Source organism: Sinocyclocheilus grahami, unplaced genomic scaffold, assembly GCF_001515645.1.
Source record: "Sinocyclocheilus grahami isolate Dianchi unplaced genomic scaffold, SAMN03320097.WGS_v1.1 scaffold291.1, whole genome shotgun sequence".
Classification (NCBI taxonomy): domain Eukaryota; kingdom Metazoa; phylum Chordata; class Actinopteri; order Cypriniformes; family Cyprinidae; genus Sinocyclocheilus; species Sinocyclocheilus grahami.
Genome location: NW_015505470.1, coordinates 801,156 through 823,109, shown reverse-complemented (window position 1 = coordinate 823,109; position 21,954 = coordinate 801,156). Strand labels below are relative to the sequence as shown.

The following is a 21,954-nucleotide window of genomic DNA, read 5'->3' as shown; positions in this document are numbered from 1 at the left end:
TGCAAGACTGTCATTTGGTCTCACTGAATATATTGTTCTTAATTACTGTGTTATTTTGAGTTGAATTCTGTAGTGCTGAATAAGAAAGAAATACACCACACACATAATTGTTATAATGACATGGTAAACTTGAGTCACTCGTTTATAACAGTAACCAAACGTCTGAAAAATATCACCAAAATCATTAAACATATTTAACCCAAAGCAAATATTAAACATGGTAAAATATTCAACTCTTTTTTTTTTAAATGTCATATTAGTTCCTGTTGTCCTCAGATATTTTGCACTGACTTATAAAATCACTGGGCAGTTATTATTAAACATTCCAACCTTTTTTTAGAACATTAAGCTTTTTTTTTTAAATTTGTGTAAATTGGTAATCACTTTTATTTCTATCTATCTATCTATCTATCTATCTATCTATCTATCTATCTATCTATCAGCAAATATTAAACATGGTAAAATATTCAACTCTTTTTTTTTAAATGTCATATTAGTTCCTGTTGTCCTCAGATATTTTGCACTGACTTATAAAATCACTGGGCAGTTATTATTAAACATTCCAACCTTTTTTTAGAACATTAAGCTTTTTTGTTTAAATTTGTGTAAATTGGTAATCACTTTTATTTCTATCTATCTATCTATCTATCTATCTATCTATCTATCTATCTATCTATCTATCTATCTATCTATCTATCTATCTATCATCTATCTATCTATCTATCTATCATTAACGGTCAAAACAATATAGACAGAAACAAATAACAGCAATGAGAAACAAAATAAAACAGAAGAGAAAAATAGCACAATATCGACAAGTTTTAAGAATTAAGTCACTAAAAACTGCAAGAGAATTACAAACAGATTAAAAAATGTTCAATTAGACAACTTAATCAGTGGTCACACACACACACACACAAATAAGTTAAAAAGAGTTTAAAAGTTAGGCTACCGATCAGGGGACCCACATGCAGGAATGTCACACTGAGTTCAAGTCGATAATGTGTGAGTCATGTTTGTACAAATAAATTCTGATCCAGGACAGCTCGAGCCCGGTGTGTTATTTTAGCGAAATGTAGAGGGCAGCCTTCCTCTATATTTATTTCAGTTTCACATAGTTATAAAACTGAGTAGAGTGAGCGAGTCTGAAAACTAAATTAGGTTGAATTAAATATATTTCATGACTTTGGTCATGTCTTTCAGACATTTCTCATTACTGTTATAAACAAGAGTGACTCAAACGTTTTCTCATTTCATTGTCTGGTATAGGCTACATCTTTTATATTCAGCACTACATAATTAAACTCTGAATAACACAGTAATTAAGAGCAATACCTTCAGTGAGACTGAATGACAAATGTAAATGTACCCTTTGCAAGTAGTCATCTCAGTAACAGATAGGCTATCATGGAAACCTTGATTTAAACAAAACTAGCTTGTATCAGCAGATACTGTCGTCAGTGCAGCCGGATGCTTCTCCTCAGCAGACAGAGCCTCTGTAAAAACACTCTTCTGGATTCAGATCTGCCAGAGGAAACACAACTGGACACCTGGAGGAAAGACCTGCACTGAAAATTATGTAACAAAAGTGAAGCTTTCCAAGAAGTGGAGACAAACACTGAATGTAACATATCTTTATTTTTTGGCCAAAAATTATATAAAAAAATGCAAGCATCAAACGCATACCACAAGTACTTAATTTATAACCATAGGTGAAATCAAACATAAAACATTGCGTAACTGTGTTTGCAAACAATCTACAATGAGAATGATAGTTTGCACTATTACAACATAATTTGCTCACGAGGACAGGCAGGGAAAAGTTGCCAGTGTAGTATGCAGTGGTTCGACAGTGTTCTGACAGTCTCAAATGGCTCACACTAATATTTAGACAATGGAAGTTTACAAAATAGGTGCATGTGTTTCTGTTATACTTCGATATACGCAAAGGCTGTGAAGTGAACATGACTTCTAGAGGAAAAGCTGAACACAAGAATGGACCAAATCAGCGTACTTTTTTAGATTTTTCAATGGAATTTAAGCATAACACAACTTGAGGCTAAAAGAATGCATGATCACAGCTAGAATCAAATATTAATTGTCCAAGCGTGGTTTAGTGTGGTAACAATAGTCCTGAAGTTATTTGAGTCCAGCGTCCTCAAGCACTGATGTAGATAACATGTGTGTCATGTCTTTAATGTACAAAAGTAAAAGCCAAAGCCACAGTCAACAAGAAGAAACAAGAAAACTCTGCACACTAGAACAAATCGCATGAATGACAGGTCTCAAAAATGAGCTTAAAGTAACAAAAGTGAAAAATGTAAAGGAGCCATAAGTTTTTAAATGTACTGCTTCTCTTTATAAAAAGTATTATTATTCATGGCATTTATGAAAACAACAAAACTTCCCCTTCACCAAATACGAAGACATGCGCAAAACAAACAAGACAACACAAAGGTTTCAGTGTAACTAACATTGATGTGAAATGAAGACACATTTCCGCAGGCACTGCAGTTGAGGCAGAAACAGAGGGAGCTGCAATTCCCCTCAGCAGTCAAAACACAAAGAGCTACAATTTCCTTCCCTACGACTATTTACAAACAGTACATGAGCTCTGCAGTAGTTTGAGTTGGACCGTACACACACTATTAAGTGTCAGCTCAGTATTACTCATGTTTATCCGTTTATCTAAGTTGGATGGGGTTCCGTAATATCATGAAGGACTGTGTGTTTATGAAGCCTTCACATTTGTTATTCTCAGTGTCTTAATGTGGGGTTTTTAATTAACTGCCTTTGAAATGGAACTTGAAACTTACATTTATTATTTGGTCCATTGGGATTTACTGGAAAATCAGGAGATGACTAACTGTTCTGTACATAAAACAAAATCAACTTTTTTTGTTAGTAGAAAAAAAAATCCAAGTAAGCTTTCTGCAGCATTATGCAAGGACCGAAAAACTAAAATATTTTCTGAGCAGAGCGTAGAAAAGCACAACTGGAACAAATAAGGTCACAAGTAGGATCAATCGCTAAACATATTTATACTATATACATTTTTGTGGTCTAAAAAGGACATTGAGCCTCATTTGAGAAACAAGCAGAATGAATTAATTAGTAAAACCATTTTTACATAATGGTCACATTTAAATCAGTGCATTAAAGGATTAGTTCACTTCCAGACTAAACATTTCCTGATCATTTACTCACCCTGTGTCATCCAAGATTTCTTTCTTTCTTCAGTCGAAAAGAAAGTAAGGTTTTTGAGGAAAACATTCCAGGATTTTTCTCCGTATAGTGGACTTCAATGGAGGCCAACAGGTTGAAGGTCAAATTTGCAGTTTCAATGCAGCTTCAAAGGGCTCTACAAGATCCCTGCCGTGGAATAAGGGTCTTGTCTAGTGAAACGATCGGTCATTTTCAAACAAACAAACAAACAAACAAACAAAACATATATACTTTTTAACCACAAATGCTCATCTAGCACTAGCTCGACTTCAAGCAGATACAAAGTCACGTAGGAAAGGTAATGTGTGACAGGCATAGAAGTACCGACTCAGTGTTTACAAAGCAAGCGTGCAAAGAAAGTTAAACGCCCTTTACAAAAATAAAAGGTAAAACAATGATTTTAAAGTTGGAGAAAATGAGCCCTGCCCTACCTTTTTGAACCAATGTACACAGATCAAGAACTAACCACGCGTGACCTTTCCAATCGCAGAGCATTTGTGGTTAAAAAGTATATACATTTGTTTTTTTGTTTTTTTTCAGAAAATGACTGATCGTTTCACTAGATAAGACCCTTATTCCTCGGCTGGGATCGTGTAGAGCCCTTTGGAACTGCAATTTGGACCTTCAACCCATTGGCTGCCCTTCAAGTCCACTATAAATCCTAGAATGTTTTCCTCAAAAACCTTAATTTCTTTTCGACTGAAGAAAGAAAGTCATGAGCATCTTGGATTTATTCTGGAAGTGAACTAATCCCAACATCACGCCTGCTGCAACAGCTTGAGATGATATAATTTTCATAGGCCAACCCGGAAGTAAGCATCACCCTTGTTTCCTTGACAAAAACGCAACAGGATTTTTCCAATGACTTTTGGATTACCGTATTTTATGTCATAGAATACCCTCAGCTTGCATTAACCACAGTCATTGTTTTTAGACAATTAACCAAAAAAATGATGGAACCGGAAACTAATTTCCAGATTTTGGCCTACAAAAATATATCATCCCTGCAACATTCTATTGGTTTGGGATGCAATGTGGTGCTGACAGAGTGTAAGAATGTTTTTACTCAGTAATTCATTTTGCTTGTGTTTAAAGGATGAAACTCGTGGTCTTGAAATTGGTCGATGGTTGAAGAAAAACAATGAAGAACAGAGAACGATCTTCCTTTACCGCTTACGTCCCATTTATCCAAGCATGAATACTGCTGCTCACACACGAGATACAAAAGTACAGTCCACTTTATCCAGAGGAGGTGGCTGCTCCACAAGAGGTCCTCCAGCTCTTAAGACTTGATTGTTGGGTCAGCAGGGAGGTACAGACGCCATCTTTAGTCGCCCACAAGTCTCCGCTTATGAGCTAAGGGTGCTGTTCTTTATTCCAGGAAAAATCGCCACATAATAAAGTTATAGAGAGGCTCCTAATGGTCATCTCATCATGATAAATGCTATGTTCTTTGAACAAGAGTCAAGTATATATGGTTACCTGGTCATTGGGAGGTTTCTGTTCCCCATTGACGCCCTTCAGTAGCACAGACTCCTCTGTCTTTTTTGCCTTCATCTCTACGACAATGTCATCTTTGTTAGTCTTCTCCTTGGTGCTGTAGGCATTAATGCTGTAGAGATTAACACACCCATACACGGTAACACTTTAGAATAATGGTCCGTTGTTAACAAGTAACTATGCAGGAAGTAATAGGTAGTACTACATTAACACTTAACTTAATACTATTAACTAATAGAGAAGCAAGATTAACTGAGCAGTAAGTAGTAGCAAATTTAGGACAAAGCTAGTTCCTTATTAGATAATTGATCATTATTAAATAAAAATATCCTCATTGAGAACCACTTGTGAACTATGACCAGTTAATAAATAACCAATTAATTACTAATCACAACAGTAACGTCTTAAAAGTGAACAATTGGGTTCTTTGTGGAAACTAATTTATGAATTTGATATCCCCCAAATAAGTCGGCTACATTTTAAAATAGTGACTACTACTCTTACCAAAGGACGGATGTTCAAACTTAAACATAGAATAATAATAAAAATGAAAATTCACTTAAAAATGTTAATAATTAAGAAGTGATGCTGACAAGCTCATGATTGAATTAGTTCACAATTATGATCTCTGCTTCGTGTCAGTTCAGTATCAATGTATCCCACTTCAAAAGACCTACTGGTAAAATATCACTAGTGCTTCACACAAATGTATGACTGTACAGTATGTCCGATAAAAAATATGTTAAATAACTTATGAATTACTGAGGGGTTAACGTGTTTTTCACTTTAAAATAATGGTCCAGATCACTAGTAGTTCCTTAGTAGCACTTTAGCTTTAAAGTGAAAAATACATTAGCCTCTCACTAATTACTCAAGCTTTACCTTGTCAGCCTGCAGGAACTACTAGTGATCTGGACCATTATTTTAAAGTGAAAAACACCTTAACCACTCGGTAATTACTAAGTAATTTAATAAGTTATTTAACATATTTGATTTGTGTGAGGCACTAGTGATCTTTTACCAGACACTGTAATCTGGAATATGCGGTTTTGTGCTTAACACAATATAAATGCAGTCGATGCCTTCATTAAGGATATGAATTGTTTTTGTCAAGAGAACATCATTATTTATATTCAAGAAAAGTCCTCTCCAGCCTACTGTCACTTTGGAGTCAGAGACATACTGAACTGCAGTGTTGGGGAAAGTTACTTTTAAAAGTAATGCATTACAATATTGTGTTACATAACTCGCGTTAATTGTAATGAGTTACCCCCAACACTGCTGAACTGACACAAACTAAAGCTCATAATTGTGAACTAATTCAATCAGTTCCTAATTATTAACATTTTTAAATGAATTATTTTTATTATTATTTTATGTTTTTGTTTGAAATAAACAGAGAGCATCCATCCTTTGGTAAGAGTAGTAGTCACTATTTTAAAATGTAGCCGACTTATTTGGGGGATATCATATTCATAAATTAGTTTCCACAAAGAACCCAATTGTTCACGTTTAAGACGTTACTGTTGTGATTAGTAATTCATTGGTTATTCTTTATTAACTGGTCATAGTTCGCAAGTAGTTCTCAATGAGGATATATTTTTTTAGTAATTATCAAATATCTAATAAGGAACTAGCTTTGTCCTAAATTTGCTACTACTTACTGCTCAGTTAATCTTGCTTCTCTATTAGTTAATAGTATTAAGTTAAGTGTTATTGTAGTACTACCTATTACTTCCTGCATAGTTACTTTTTAACAACGGACCATTATTCTAAAGTGTTACCCGATACACCAGACTGCAACAGATGTTTTTCTGCACTTCTGTACTGAGTTATATATTGCATATGCAATTCGCTGTTAGAAAGTCTGATCAAATTACCCCTACAAAAGTTTGGACACACTTGACAGAATTTGTTTCTCATGATCATCAAAAGATTATTTGATCTAAAAATTACGCTTAAACGCTTGAAATTATTTTTGCAGACAAATAATCAAAAGTCACATATTAATTTCTTTCCTAAAATTGTAACATTTTATCGGGGTCTATACATTAATATTAGTAAATGCTTTAGCATGACATAAACCATTTTTTTTCTTTTTTACACTATTTATTGGTTAATGTTAATTACCATTCAAACGTTTAAGGTCAGTATAATTTTTTTTCAGCAAGAATGTATTAAATTGATCACAAGTGACAGTAAAGACATTTCTAATGTTACAAAATATTTTCGAAGAAATGTTCTTTTTAACTTTACATTTATCAGATTTTAAACATTAATAATAGGAAATGTTTCTTGAGCAGCAAATCAGCACATTAGAATAATTTCTGAAGGATCATGTGACACTGAAAACTGGAGTAATGGCTTTTAAAAAAATCAGCTTTGCCATCACACAAATAAATTACATTTCGTATATTAAAATATATAAAAACAGAACACAGTTATTAAATTGTAGTATTTACACAAGAGACTTATATTTGAGAAAAATCTTGCTGACCCCAAACTTTTAAATGGTACCTTATTAGTATAATAATAATAATAATAATAATAATAATATAGTAATAGTACCATGGTACTGAATATGTCATTTACCATGTTTTTTTACATGGTACTACAGGATATTTTAAAGAATATCATTACATTTAAAATGTAAAAAGGGAACTATACATTTATACATTATAAAGATTTGTGTGTAAGATTTATTATATTACATTATTGTGCTTTTTTTCTATTCACTACGGTGCAGTAATGTTAGATGTATTCATTATTTATTTTAATAATTAAAAAAAAATGTATTTATTTATTTAAACTGTAGTTTTTATACTGTTTTTCTCTAATCTTGTCTACAGATTTCCCAGCACTTCCTTGCAGCCCCCGAGGGTCCCCTGACCCCACTTTGAAAACCCTGTACTAATGTTTACTAATAAACTGGACAGAAGGAAAAGGTATTACATACATTTCTTGCTTGCCTGATCGTCCACAGGGAAACTTGCCCTTTTTATACAGGAAGTAGAAGACACTGCCCAGGATGGCCAGCAACAGGATGCTGACAATAATCACCACAATAATCACTCCACTATTATCAACTGGAGAGAGAGAACAACAGATGTCAACATTGGTATGACTGACTGATGCATAATTCCCAATGAACTATTAGCATTTCAACAAGACACAATTAATTCATGCTTAAATTAACATGCTTTCAGGCAAAATACAAAAGTGAAATACCATCTTAAATCACAAAAAGAGCACTGAAGGACACATTACACTGCACTTTTTAACAAAGGCAGCAACATTTGTATTCAAAACGCACACCACATGCCCTAGTATATGAGACGAGTTTGGTATGAAACGTATAATTAGAGTGTTTTAGTCAAATTAAATGAGACTCATATTCCTCAGAGTCAAATAAAGAAAATTAAGGTGCGCCATTCAGAGGAAGCGTCATCAAATGCTATAAATAAACACAGAGACGACAAACAATTGTCTGGGAATGAATTTTATGAGTTAAATCTACTCAATAAAACAGCAGGCCGCCACCACAATCTTCACCATAATAGTTTAACAGTCTCAGTTGCAGCCCAGCACTTCAAAACATTTGTTAAAATATTTGCATAGAACTAATTATACATTCAACTTGGAAAACATTCTGTGCTGGATCTGCCCCTGCTATCTGAATGAATGCCTGCTTCAATTTTTGCTTGCTTTTTTTGCTCTGTGACTTTTCTTCACACAGAATTGTAAATATGCCCAGAGGCCGACATGAAGAGCCAAGCGGTTAGCTGCTGTGGAGGCTTCGCCATATCAAATCAATGAATTATTCAAGTACATTAGATGATCTTTCATTGTTTGTTAGGGTTGGATTTTGCAGGGATGAAATGGACTGGGTGTTGATTTAAAGCATACGATCCTTTCTAACAGCCAAATAGAGAGACAGAAAATGGGAAAAAATGGTACCTGAAGTTTTTCTAGCTGTTGGAGTCTGGGAGAATGGAACTGGGAGAAAACAACAGACATCATTAAAAAATTTTATTCCAAACAACCAATATTCAAACATATCCTATTCATTTAAAAGTTCAAAATAAATTGCATGGTTAAAATTATATTATAAATCTGATGATGAGCCATGTCTTTAAAAAATAAAGACGTTACAACAGTACGTTTTCACAAAAATATTAAGCAGCACAACTGGTTTTAACACTTATAATAATAGAAGGATTTCTGAAGGATCATGTGACACTGAAGACTGGAGTAATGATTCTGAAAATTCAGCTTTACCACCAAATTGGAAAACAGTTATTTTAAATTGTAACAATATTTCACAATATTACTTTTGTTTTTAATGTATTTTTGATCAAATAAATATAGCCTTTGTGAGCATAAGTGACTAATAAGTGGCATTAAAAAAATTAACAGACAAAACACTTGAAGAATAAATTAAAATGTAAAAATGAATAAAAAATTAAATACATACATGAATATTAAATGAAATATTATCAATTTCACACTTTACTATAAAATAAGTAATGTATAAAATAGTGCAGTCAATCGATTAAAAAAATTTAATAAGTAATCGCACATTTATTCTGAAATTAATCGCGATTAATCATGATTAATTCCACCTAATATTATAAATTTTTAAATATTTTTTCACTGAAATAATTTCACATTCAATCCTTAAATTAATGTACAAACAACATAAAGACAGTATATTTTAAATATTTGTTTAATGGCATGTTTTTTTATGACTGAAGGCCAGTATCGTCTCTGTCTCCAGTTTGATGTGGTTATAAAAACGTTCTGCGTCTAAATAAACGCAATTTTTTTTGCATTTGAGACAGAAGCAGCAGCAGTTGAGTGGGTTGGCCCACACTAGCTCCACCCCTGTGTTAACTGCATTAAACATTTTTAACGTGTTAAACTGAAAAAATTAATCGCCTGTGCTGACGTATTAATTTTGACAGCACTAAGTATAAAATTGTACATAGTAATCTATGTATAGATATTACATTTATATTAAAATAAATATTATGTTTATAATTAGAATAGATTTAGTCAGTTATATTTTAATGTCACATTTATGATCATGATTAATAATAGTGATTAATAATCATTACTATTATACAATTTATTATTAATGATCAACTGGAAGTCCTGATTTGCCGTGTAAATAAGGGAAATCGACTCTTACTGCGCCTGATGCTGTAAGTCTTGGTCTCTATTCCGAAGTCGTTTGTTGAATTGCAGACAGCAACCGTGTCAGTGGTGACTTTAAGCATCACAACGCTGTAGACTTGATCCTCAATCTCTCTTTTAACAACCTCACGCCAGCTCTGAGACTACAACACACACACAAACAAGACAAAAGCGTCAATCCACGGCTCAGTGTAACATAAGCAGATGGCTGAGAGGAAATCAGTGTTACCTGACTGCCGGTGATGCTCCAGGTGATGGTGGGTCTGGGATAACCTCTCGCCTCACAGCTCAAATTCACCCAACCCCCTACTTTCTCCGTCAGCTCAATCTCTCTCTCCGCATCCTTCATCTGAGGCGACCCTGGAGGAACAGATCCAGTAACAATTTTAACTAAATATATGCTGATGTTAAGGGGGTCATATAATGCAATTTCAATTTTTCCTTTCTCCTTGGAGTGTTACAAACTCTTGGTGCATAAAGAAGATCTGTAAAGTCAACTTTGCGCTGTGGATCGCCGGATCGAGTCCAGCCCGGGGTCGTCACATGTGGTTGCTGCAAGCCCTCCTCCGCTCTCTCTAGCCCGCCGTGTGTGACGCTGTGTTTCGTTGTGAAAGCGAAACTACTTTGATTGACCTTCCAAAAGAGGACACGACTAGAAATCAGTGGTTAAGTTGTATTTACAACACTGTTCCAGAACACTTCAACCCAAATATTCAGATGTGTGCAGCATTTTATGGAGGACTGTTTCCTGATCCTGGTAGAGTAGACTACAATGCCGGCTGAACATAAATATTAGACGAAAAACTTCAAGAAAAATGAGAAATGTTGCTTTGAAAATAAAACACAAAGCAGCAAATTTAACAAAATTATGTTATGTAAATAATACTAAAATAACACTGCCCTTCAGAGACCAATTAGAACTATATATATAAAAATTATTAGACGTTATAATTATGTAATATACAGTAATTGTCAAAAAGCACCATCGTTGGGTTCTTTGATGGATTAATTATGTAAGACAAAGAATTAACTCTATGATTATTTTAACATTATTTCTGGACTAATTAGTGTTAATTTGTCTCACTTCAGTAGTGAAACATTATTGAACACTGACATTTATGCGAGTATGTAGGGGTTTAGTCTAATTTGTTTTAGCTAGGAAACAATCTAAGGTTCATTAGCTAATTAATGAGTTATTTCAGTAAAAAAATAAAAGTAAAAAGATGTCAGTATTTCAGTAAAAAAAAGCAATTTGGCACATTTATAGACTGGCTTTTTTGCGCTATTGAAAACTGCAGGTAGTTGTTTTGAGATAATTGGTACTTCTCTGATTTTTGCTTTAATTCTGCCATCTGAAACATTTGAGAACCCCTGTTGTCATTTTGTCATATTGTCATTAAAACAAATGCATATTAAACACACACTTAAAGCTACAAATCAGTAATGGTACTGTTCATCCTGTGCATATCAAGCACATTATCTGGGCCAGATGTCTACTATGTCTGCTTCTTCTCAATGGTTTACAGCCTCCCATTCAGAAAAAAACGGGTCCAAATAAAAGAGAAAAAAGAGGCTATTCTCACTTGTTCTCGGTTGAAAATGATGGGTGCTGGGGGGTTCCCATCGCCTTGACAACGGAGCTCCACTGTGTCCCCCTCTTTGACCAAGCCCTCCGGCGATTCTTTCCATATCTCCACACTGGTCGTGGGGTCTATATGACATATGCACATACACAAAGAGCAAGGGGCCATGAATTTGATTTCATTCAAATGTATCTTGCTAAGGCAACATAATTCTCATATTCAGTTATTTAGTCAATGCTGACAAAGCAAAGACCCTTGTAGGTGTGTCATCGTTCTATTTTTATATCAGTGTGGTACAAAATAATTCTATTTAAATCAATGTGAGTCAAAAGTAAAATAGTCAAAAAAGTAGTCTGATTAGATTACTTAACATGTGTAATCTAATAGATTACTAATTACAATTTTTTATCATGTAATCTTTAATCAGTAAGGGGCTACAATTTGTAAGTAATCTACTCAGCGCTGTCTGTGACATTCTAAAGCTATCTGAAATATAAAAAACATGAAACAAGAAAATACAAGTCCTTTTCTGCAAAACCATGGCAGATCTGGCAGATCTAATGTGCTCTTATAACCTTATATTCGCAAAAAAGTGTTAATATCAGCTTCAAATAATTTCGTTTTTTTCGACAATTAAAGTGAAAATACTGTGAAAAGATAGAATCATAGCCAGTGAGATCAAATATGATGTATATGCAGGTATGTGAAGTGGGATTTTAGACCAGCACCCAGCACAGTGCAACAGACAACAAAAATCCATGCATTCAAGCAGTGTTATTTAGCTAGTCACCGCTGCAAGAGTTTGAATATATCACATTTCACTTCATCAAAAACTCTCATTCATAAATGGACTTACAGTGAACTGTAATATTGATGCCTTTGGACTCGGATGTCCTGACAGCTCCTGGGACAAAATAGCTAACTTCACAGGAAAAGTGGGCGTCTTTGTCTTCCTTGGTCACCTTATAATGCAACTCACTCTGCACTGTATATAGACCACTGGATTCCCTCGTCAGTAGAGTTACCATGTTCGCCACTGGCATGAAACACACACACACACACACACACAACCAGACATACATTCACATTAGTGGCAACCTTTAAGAGGAAACAGATCTTAATTCTTCATATAAACCCTGCTGGAAAAAACAGGGCATACCATCTTAAGGAGTCTAGCTGGTTTTTGGAACACTGTTGCTTGTCTAGTGTGGCCTACCAGCTCAAAACAGCTTGACCAAGATGGTCTACCAGGCTGATACAGATTCCACTAAATGGTAGTCCAGCTGACCAAACATCGAATACAGCCTGGACCAGCTAATGACCTAATAACCAGCTACTGCTCTCAAGTAAACATCAAACGTGTCTGCAACTCAAAATGGGATTTTCTTAATTGGCCATTAGTGGATTGTGAATAATAAAGATTTTTCTAATTAATCAATATAAGCTATTAAGATATTAGACCATTAATTGTGCATGCTCATTTACCATATTTTACATATAGATTACCTTGATTGTCATCTAACACTCACTTAAAATTACAAGGTTAAATGTAATTTTTAGCAAATTTCAAATCTCTGTACATTATAATATTGTGATGCTTAATATTCTTTTGTGGCATTTAAAACAATTAATTTCAGCTTTTAGGTTGGACAAGAGCCAAAATTTGCACCAAATTTGCAATTTATTTATCGCCACTCATCAGTTAATGACCACAACATAAACATTTTTTTTTGGCTTTTTAGAATTTTAACATATGTACATCTCTAGTCTCAGATGTGAAGCAAGTTATTGTATTTTAATGTAAAATGACACACATAAATCCGTTTTTCTTTGTATAATGTGCACTGATGAGTCATGCACAATATGACAAGAATTTGTATTAAGAAAGTAAATAAGGTCAGTTTTGATTTGATGTTTACTTTAGGTTTGGTTTTTCTAGGTTTTCCAGCAGGGGTAATGAATGTTTATATACTTACATACTGTTACAAAAAATGTTTGGGGTCAGAAGCTGATGAATGATTTAAGCTGACCAAGTGACAGCAAAGACTTTTACATTGTTTCAAAAGATTTATATTTCAAATAAATTGTGTTCGAAAGAGGTATTATGGTTTCCACAAAAATATTAAGCAGCACAACTGTTTTCAACATTTTTAGTAAGAAGACATTTTTCTTTAGAAGTAAATCAGCATATTAGAATGATTTCTGAAGGATCATGTGACACTGAAGACTGGAGTAACGGCTGCTGACAATTCAGCTTTGCCACCACAGGAATAAATTACATTTTAAAATATATAAAAATGGTTAGTAAATTCAATTGTAAAAATATTTTGCAATATTAGAGTCTTCCTTTTCTTTTTGATTAAATAAATCAGCCTTTGTTAGCATTACACACCTCTCAAGAATATAAGAGAAAACCTGCTGACCCAACTTTAGGACGGTTGTATACAAATTAATTCATATAAAATAAAATTATTAATATGACATAAAATAACTTAAATTATATTATACTGAATTATAAAGATAAATCAATGATAATAATATATAGACAAAAATACATAGATAATAAATCTGTGTGTTTTTTACTCACAGCCACTAGTGGGGTGGATGGGGATGTGATCACGGTACCATGTGATGTTCGGCTTGGGAAAGCCTTCTCTGGTCTCACAAGATGCAATCTAACCAAATAAAAAAAATGTGTCAGCTTAAACCCACCATAAATAACTGACACAAACATTATATATGCACACAGAGAGAATCTGAGAGCATGGTGTACCTTAGCTGGGGATTCACCGGACACAGAAACTCCAGAGAGGATACCTTCAATGACGGGAGGCTCTGGGGGGTCTGAAAACAGCAAGTTCACATTTACATATAAATGAAGGAAAAGAAGCAACAAGCCGTTTAGAGAGAAGAGACTTACCAAAAACCTTCAAGACAGTCTTGCCCTCTTCACTGCCTGCTGACAATCCACTGACCTGACAGAAAAACTCTCTTTCATCAGACAGCTTAACATCCTGAATGGTCAGAGTTTCTCCATCACTGTTGGATCGCACACTGATACGATCGCTGTAGGTCGTGTTCTCATCCACCTTCTGCATGGTCAGATCGCTGAATGAGATTCGGACACGATGACCTTCACGTTCCCGCTGAGGATGATGGGAAGTAAAACTTGGTAAATGGTCTGTAGATATGAGTCCCTCATTCAAATGTAAGTCCAAGGGACATTTTAATCATTTTTACGTCAGCCAGGTGAAGCCTGAGCACACATATCCGCATATCTACATATCCAGACACATTAAAGTCTAAAGGCCCGTTCACACCAAGAACGATAACTATAAAGATAACGATATTAGTGTCCACACCAGCGAACGATATCGTCTGTTTATTCTAAGAGCACATGCGTCTGCTGCTTTAAATTCTTGAGCTTGTTACAGCAGGATGGATTCTGATTGGCTGTCAGTGTTTTATCGTTCATCAGCTGGAAAAAAATAGTTTTGAAAGTGATCACAATGATATCGTTCCTCCGTATCGTTATCGTTATAGATGTGGTGTGAACTATGCTATTCTTTAATATTGAGAACGATTTTTAGAACTATATCTTTATCGTTATCTTTAGTTATCGTGCTTGGTGTGAACGGGCCTTTAGTTGACCCAAAAATGGAAATTCTGTCATCATTTATTCATCCTCGTAAATTTGCAATTGTGAGAAATAAAGTCAGAATTGCGAGACATAAACTCGCAATTCTGACTTCTTTTCTCGCATTTGCGAGTTTATATCTCGCAATTTTGACCTTTTTTTCTCGCAATTGTGAGTATATATCTCGCAATTCTGTCTTTTTTACTCGTTTTTCAGAATTGTGAGATATAAATTTGCAATTACAAGTTATAAAGTCCAATTCTGAGGGGAAAAAAGACTGACTATTTTCTTACAATTGTGAGTTTATATCTCCAAATTTTGACTTTATAACTTGCAAATGTGTTATAAAGTCAGAACTGTGCGATATAAACATGCAATTCTGAGAAATTGTGAGATAAAAAGTCACAATTTATTTAGTAATGGAAACAAGCTTCCATACAAATGTGTCTCTTTAGAGCCTTTGCGAACATTTTGAAGTGTTTACATTTTGGTTGCGTGGACTTTTTAATGCATGGACATAAGGTTTCTAGGTTTCTTTAAAAATATCTTTGATATCAATTGTGTTTCGAAGATGAACAGAGATTCTATTGGTTTGGAAAAGAAATGAAGGAATTTGAAGGTGAACTATCCCTTTAAATCAAAAAGTGTGAAAAAGCCTGAGAGATTTCAGGACTCACCACAAACCACTGGACTATGACCATCATGGGCTGCTCGGTGAAGTTATACAGGCAGGGGATTTCTGCAGACTTGTCCATGTAAACCTCTACAGTGTCCTCCATCCTCAGATCCACTAGCGCCCAAGCTGCCAAAGAAAACACAGAGATTGTGAGCTTGAGGCCATGTGAGAACAAAGGCTGCTTTATCAACACGTGAAAAAAACACATTAACAAGCTTTTAATGCATTTTAGATTGTGTACTAATGTTTAAGCCACAACCTTAAGAAAACTCAATTACACTCCTATTAATGATAGGCCAGCAGCAGTAAAACACTCTCTTTGTTAAAATTGTTCAGGGTAATTTGAAGTCTGTGCATGATGACAAGGCGCTTGCCGGAACTGTGGACTGTTTTTGCATGTTCTGCACTGATTGAGGGGTGAAATTATTTAGATTTAGTATGGTAAAAAGAGGGAATTCTGAGGGAAACTGAAAATGAAATTATAATCAGCCAAAGCAGAGAAAGGCATGGTGGCGTGGTGCATGTCTACAAGTTTGTCAATGACGACGAGATTTAACGGTATTGCTGGTGACTCAGGTTTTCATGTTGATGATGTTATCAAGCTTTTGAATTCTGTGACTGTGGATTGCATGTGGGCCAACTGAGAACATCAGACAGTCAACGAATCATTGTTATCCTGTTGTGGTTGTTCTCAGGACAGCTCACATGGTATCTATGCAGCTCTTTTCAATTTTCCGGCTCTGTTTGTTGGGGGAAATCAATGTAATTCCAATGCACATCCGTCAGATGTATTGATAGAAAAAAGCATAATCAAATTAGACAATATATTTAGTAAACAAATACACAATGGGGTGTAAGAGGTGCATAAATTGACTGAGGAATGTAAATCCTGCAGAACTTTTAGTGTAATTCTGCAGGCAGCTTCTCTGCAGCCTTGCTGATGACCCACATTTGTAGATGCATTGATCTCACAGAAGTTGAAAGCTAAACCGCACTGGCACAGCTTCACATGGCTGGCAATATTACTTTGAAGAATGCTCTAGGCCACCATACCACATCAGCGCTGACCGAATCATAGGAAAATAGGCAAAATCATTAACTCCATACAAGCTATTCCCCATACAACCTATTACATGTTATGGCTCTCAAATACATTTTCATGGAAAGCAAAGGATAAAACATGGCCCATTAACTTACTTCATAATGCATAAAGTGGATTGTCTTTGCAAGAATATGAAAAACTATTCATATGCATTTAAACTAAGCTGAATCTCACAAAAAATGTCCATGTTAGAAAGAAATAACTTTTTATTTCTTTGCATTGTGACATATTAAAAACAGTTAAGCTAATTTTTCTTCCATATTCTTATTACTATAATGTGCCCAGTACTTTAAAATATTTTTTTTTATTTCTTACTGTATTAATTAACTGTACAGAGAATGAGATTCTGCATTACAGTAATGAGAACTGAGAGGAGCGAGACTTTACAAATAAGAATTATTTTGACAAATAAGTTAACAATACAAAAGTTATTGAATGGTTTTGTAAAAATTGTCGTTACATGGATAGTTCACCCAAAAACCCCTGAAATTATGAATTATTAATGCACAAAACCAAAAGTTTTGCAAATGCAAAAGTTTGGGGTCAGTAAGATTTTATTTATTTATACTTTGTTCAGCAAGGATACATTACATTGATCTAAAGGGAAATAAAGTAAAGTTATAAACACATTTCAAATAAGTAATCAGTTCTTCACCATCACAGGAATAAAAGGCATTTTATGGCATTTAGAAAATAATTATTTTAAACTGTTACAATATTTCACAATATTGCTGTTTTTATTGTATTTTTAATCGAACAAATGCATCTTTAAAAAAAAAAAAACAATATTACTAATCCCAAATGTTTGAATAGTAGTGTACTGTCATTCATTCATCAATTCATTAATTTATTTTTAATGTAGCACAAAATAAGATATTTAGCAAAATGCCCAAGCTGCTCTTTTCCATACAATAGAAATTACTGGGTTGGTCCGATATAATAGTACCAAAAGGTATGGCTTGTGTACTATAATCCAAGTCTTCTGAATCCAGACAATAGCTTTGTGTGTGGAACACTTGTGTGTGAGGCAGAGTAAATAAAGGCACAATTTTAATTTTTGGGTGAACTATTCATTTAAAATCCTCCCTCTCTTTACTTTCTGGCCATCTCTTTTGTAGCAACATTGAGGTTTTGAGTGGCAAACACAGACCTGTCGGCGGCTGCCACCACACCAACTGAAAAAATACAGACCATGTGTCTTTTGTGTGTCATGATTATGTTTGGCAGCACACCTTCAATGAAGCAGAGAAAGAACAGCATTTCTAAAAACAAGACCCAGAATTTGTGACCACAGGCGTGATTTTAATCTGAAAATCTTTGTCTGACTCAGACATGAGCGATACCATTCATCTTCTCATCTTCCGTTCCTCAGATATCCGCGATCAAAACAAGCGTCCAGCCACTGTGACTTTTTTTTAAATGTCACTCTCTGCCCTCAACGGCCTTTTTATATTAAAAGAAAGTCATTTTTTCCTCCCTTCAGCCTTTCTATCTCTCTGCAACCTGCTCTCTGTCTCTCTCCCGCTCTTTCTCTCAGCATGCAGAAAATAGGCTCGGACTGAAAGGCCTCCTTTTTAATTGGAAACATCTGGGAAGTAGGGAGCTGGACTGGTGGGGTGCCGTGGAGACGGGTTATTATGGGATTTCCACGTCCTTGGCGAGTGACTGGTGGAGGAGAGAAACGTTGGCGAGGGATCAGGGGTGAAGCTGCTACACAACAACCTCATCACTTGTCTCCCTCCCCTCAGCGGTGTGAGGTCAGTGGCACAGCTACTGCTGGAGGGGGTCTGGCTGTGTCAACAACACCCGAGATGGGTTAGCCTCGGAGCTCACGGTGTGTTTGTGATTGAGTGAGCAATGAGACATGGTTTTCTGAATTTCACCTCAAAACCGCACAAATCTTATCCTTAATCACTATCTTTGTTCAATGAATAACACTAAGCACTGCTTAAAACAAGATGCACTAATAATTGAATGAGGTTTAGGTTTAGTACATACTAATGTGTGATCTTGAATAGAGTGTATTAGATTTTTAAAAAGTCTTTGTTAAAGTGCTATAAGCCCTGAACCAAGCCAACCAGCTACAAGGAGAATCAAAACAGTACAAACTGTTCGTACAAACTGTCTTTAATGAGAACTACAATCCCATGAACCATTGTGAATGACTTAATTGAATTAAAAATGATGGAGAAATATCCATTTATAGTTGCTGATTGTGTATATATAGAATACATATATTTTAATTTTATTGAAAAATATGCATATATATCATATATCATTTGCAGTGCTTCATGGGAATGGCTGGAGCTCAGCGCTCGTTTGGCTCGTCTGATTGGTTCACAAAGGATTCAACTGTTAAATGCGATTATTTAAAACATAAGTTGAAATAATGAGAACTGCTGGCTTCAACAAAAGCATATGCCATCGATAAACAACCTTGGAGCTCACGGCAGATCTGTCTTTAAAGGTTTACAAGTTATCTTTAAAAAAATCAATTTCCCTATGGAAAAACTGAATGGCATTTTTACTCCCTGAACCTGAGAGTTGCACTCTATTGGTAACAGACCTCAAGGGGGTGATAGATTTCCCTTCAAATGTTTGTGTCTTTAATCTTTATGTGTTATTATTCAAGCAGCTCACTAGTTTGAGTAACTTGCTCAGGAGAGAGTTTCTCAAAAGCATCAATAGCCAACAATAGTTCAGTCATTACCAACATAGTTCAAGGATTATACAGCTCTCAACCTGTGTTTAGAAGCATAGTTTCCTGTTAGTCTGACATGTGGACTTCCATAGATTATGCTCTTGGACACAATGTATATACAGTATATATATCAGCGCCGTTTTCGATTGTGTATGTACATAAATGTGCAAAGAAACCCTGGAGTATGACGTAAGAGCAACGAATCAAACCCTTAATGAATCAAACATCAAATAAAGCAAAACTAGTTAAGTATAGTCCTCAGATGACATGATCATTACAGCAGCATTTTGGAGAAAGTACATTGTGGAGAAATCGGCTGACTGAATGAATCGCATATATATGGGAGTAAAGTGTACGGCAATTACATAATGTGTTAATGTGATTAACTACTACTTAATATTTAATAATCTGACATTAATTGTGATTTCATTCCATTGTTTTAATTTAATCATGGAAATGTTTTATTATTTCTTTTTCTCAATATTTTTTTCCCTTGCATATCATGTGCGAGGCTCCGTATACGGAAAGATGCTGGACCCAGATGCTGCAGCTATTACATCTTCCAGCAGGGGCTAACAACCATGCTAATCAGCAAAACCCTCAACCCATGAATTGACCAAAAAATTAAAACCGACCACAGAAGAAGACAACTTGCACTACTATGGCTCCTCTTGCGGCAATTCTGAGAATGCAACGATACTTATGAGCAATGCGCTTTGTTATGAAGTAAAACTTTCATATTAAGTCATGAAATTGAGCTTGCATTTGAAAAATTTGAAAAAATCTGCCACTAGACCAAATAAAATACATTTATTCTGCCATATTAAATTATACTCAAAACAATGTCAAAACAAATACTTTTTAAAAATGATTTTTTTTTATGCAATTTGCTTATTGGATAAATTCATTTAGTTTTAAATATGTTTAGATCTTTTTATTTTTTTATTCTAAACAAGACAAAAGTACTGATATACTTATACATAGAGCTTTTCAAACTAGATACGGACTATAGCCACAAATGTCATTTAAAGGACATATCAGAACTATGAAAACATAATATCACAGAAACGTCAGTTCATATGTGGATATTTCTAGTAAAAGTCTGAAGACACACATGTTTAGCTATCTAAATGTGGACATACCATAACTAGAGTTTTTAGCCTATATAAAGCTGATCGTACTTACTTCAGACTAACCCCAACCAACATCCTGCTTCTAAAAACGAACTTATTATATATTTAGAATTTAAAAAAATAACTTTATTAATAAACCATTTTAACCTTTGAGGATTTCCCCAGTGGGAGATTTTCTCAGGTTTTACAACGTCTGTACACAATTTGGTCCCTAAAGTACAGCTATTTGACCCCCCCCCACACACACACACACAAAGCCTTATTAAACTGAAAGTCACATCCCACTGGTCCCATTCTGCATTCACACCCCATTTTCAGGGCTGATGCCTTTCTCTCTCGCACCCTCCCTCGACCACCCCACCCCAGCCGAGAGCAGCCGCCTCACTTATTGTGACTAAGACGCTGGCCCTATTTGCTCAGACCTCGCTGTCCTTTAGCACAGCTTCACTGAGGCCCCCCGACTGCGTCCATCCACCCATGGCCTTCAGATACAAGCCATTGTTCCCACACCTGGGGAGCAAATCTCCTTCTCCCCGATTGTCTCCAAACCTTATCTAAGCTTAAAACATCCTGAAGTATCTCACATATGCCCCTGTTTAAGTCTTCAGGTAAACAGAAAGGTGAACAGAAGTTCATTGTTTGCCTCAAGTGGTGTTTTTCTTATCTTCTCCAACAAATATTTCTGAAATAGCCTGAAACAAACAAGTTGACAATGATTTTTCCTTTAACATGGCCGGATAATCCGATTAGCAAAGGTGCAGGATATCTTGTCAAAGGAGATCTGAGGCAAAGACCTACATGGTGTTTTCTTATCTGAGAGAGAGAAAGAAGAGGGTCAGTCAGTGTTCCCAGTAAAGAGCTTTTAAAAATCCAGTCTAAAAAAAGTCTGCCAAGTTCTTGTCACGGGTTGCTACTGTGAGGAGCACGGAATGAGGAAACCAGGAGACCAGGAGTACAAACCAAGGAGTTTATTTACATCGTGGGGAATCACACGTAGCACAAGGGAATTGACATAAACAAACAATACTGGACAACAATAACTCAAAGGACTCAGACTTTTAAACACAGGATGACGAGGTACTAAGGAGACACACCTGGGATCATTGGAAATAACACATGGGAAGCAGCGGAGCAGCCTCCGAGGCCGCGGCCCCAGCCTCGGCTACTACGGCTGGAGCCCTACTACCCCCCCCCCCCCCAA

The 21,954-nt window shown here is 35.3% G+C and overlaps 1 protein-coding gene across 1 annotated transcript in view; it reads right to left on the bottom strand.

Moving 5' to 3' along the window:
• Positions 1–3,840: 3,840 nt before the first annotated feature.
• The window catches only part of LOC107600786 (cell surface glycoprotein MUC18-like), a 75,182-nt gene continuing 57,068 nt past the window's right edge, over positions 3,841–21,954 (bottom strand). Inside the window, exons 2-14 of the mRNA XM_016292754.1 lie at positions 15,819–15,943; positions 14,425–14,650; positions 14,278–14,348; positions 14,092–14,179; positions 12,361–12,540; positions 11,505–11,632; positions 11,195–11,273; positions 10,151–10,281; positions 9,917–10,064; positions 8,683–8,721; positions 7,682–7,811; positions 4,708–4,837; positions 3,841–4,595 (exon numbers count right to left, since the gene is read on the bottom strand). Coding sequence (XP_016148240.1) covers positions 4,575–4,595; positions 4,708–4,837; positions 7,682–7,811; positions 8,683–8,721; positions 9,917–10,064; positions 10,151–10,281; positions 11,195–11,273; positions 11,505–11,632; positions 12,361–12,540; positions 14,092–14,179; positions 14,278–14,348; positions 14,425–14,650; positions 15,819–15,943 — 1,496 coding nt within the window. The 3' untranslated portion in view covers positions 3,841–4,574. The remainder of the gene's footprint in view (positions 4,596–4,707; positions 4,838–7,681; positions 7,812–8,682; positions 8,722–9,916; positions 10,065–10,150; positions 10,282–11,194; positions 11,274–11,504; positions 11,633–12,360; positions 12,541–14,091; positions 14,180–14,277; positions 14,349–14,424; positions 14,651–15,818; positions 15,944–21,954) is intronic.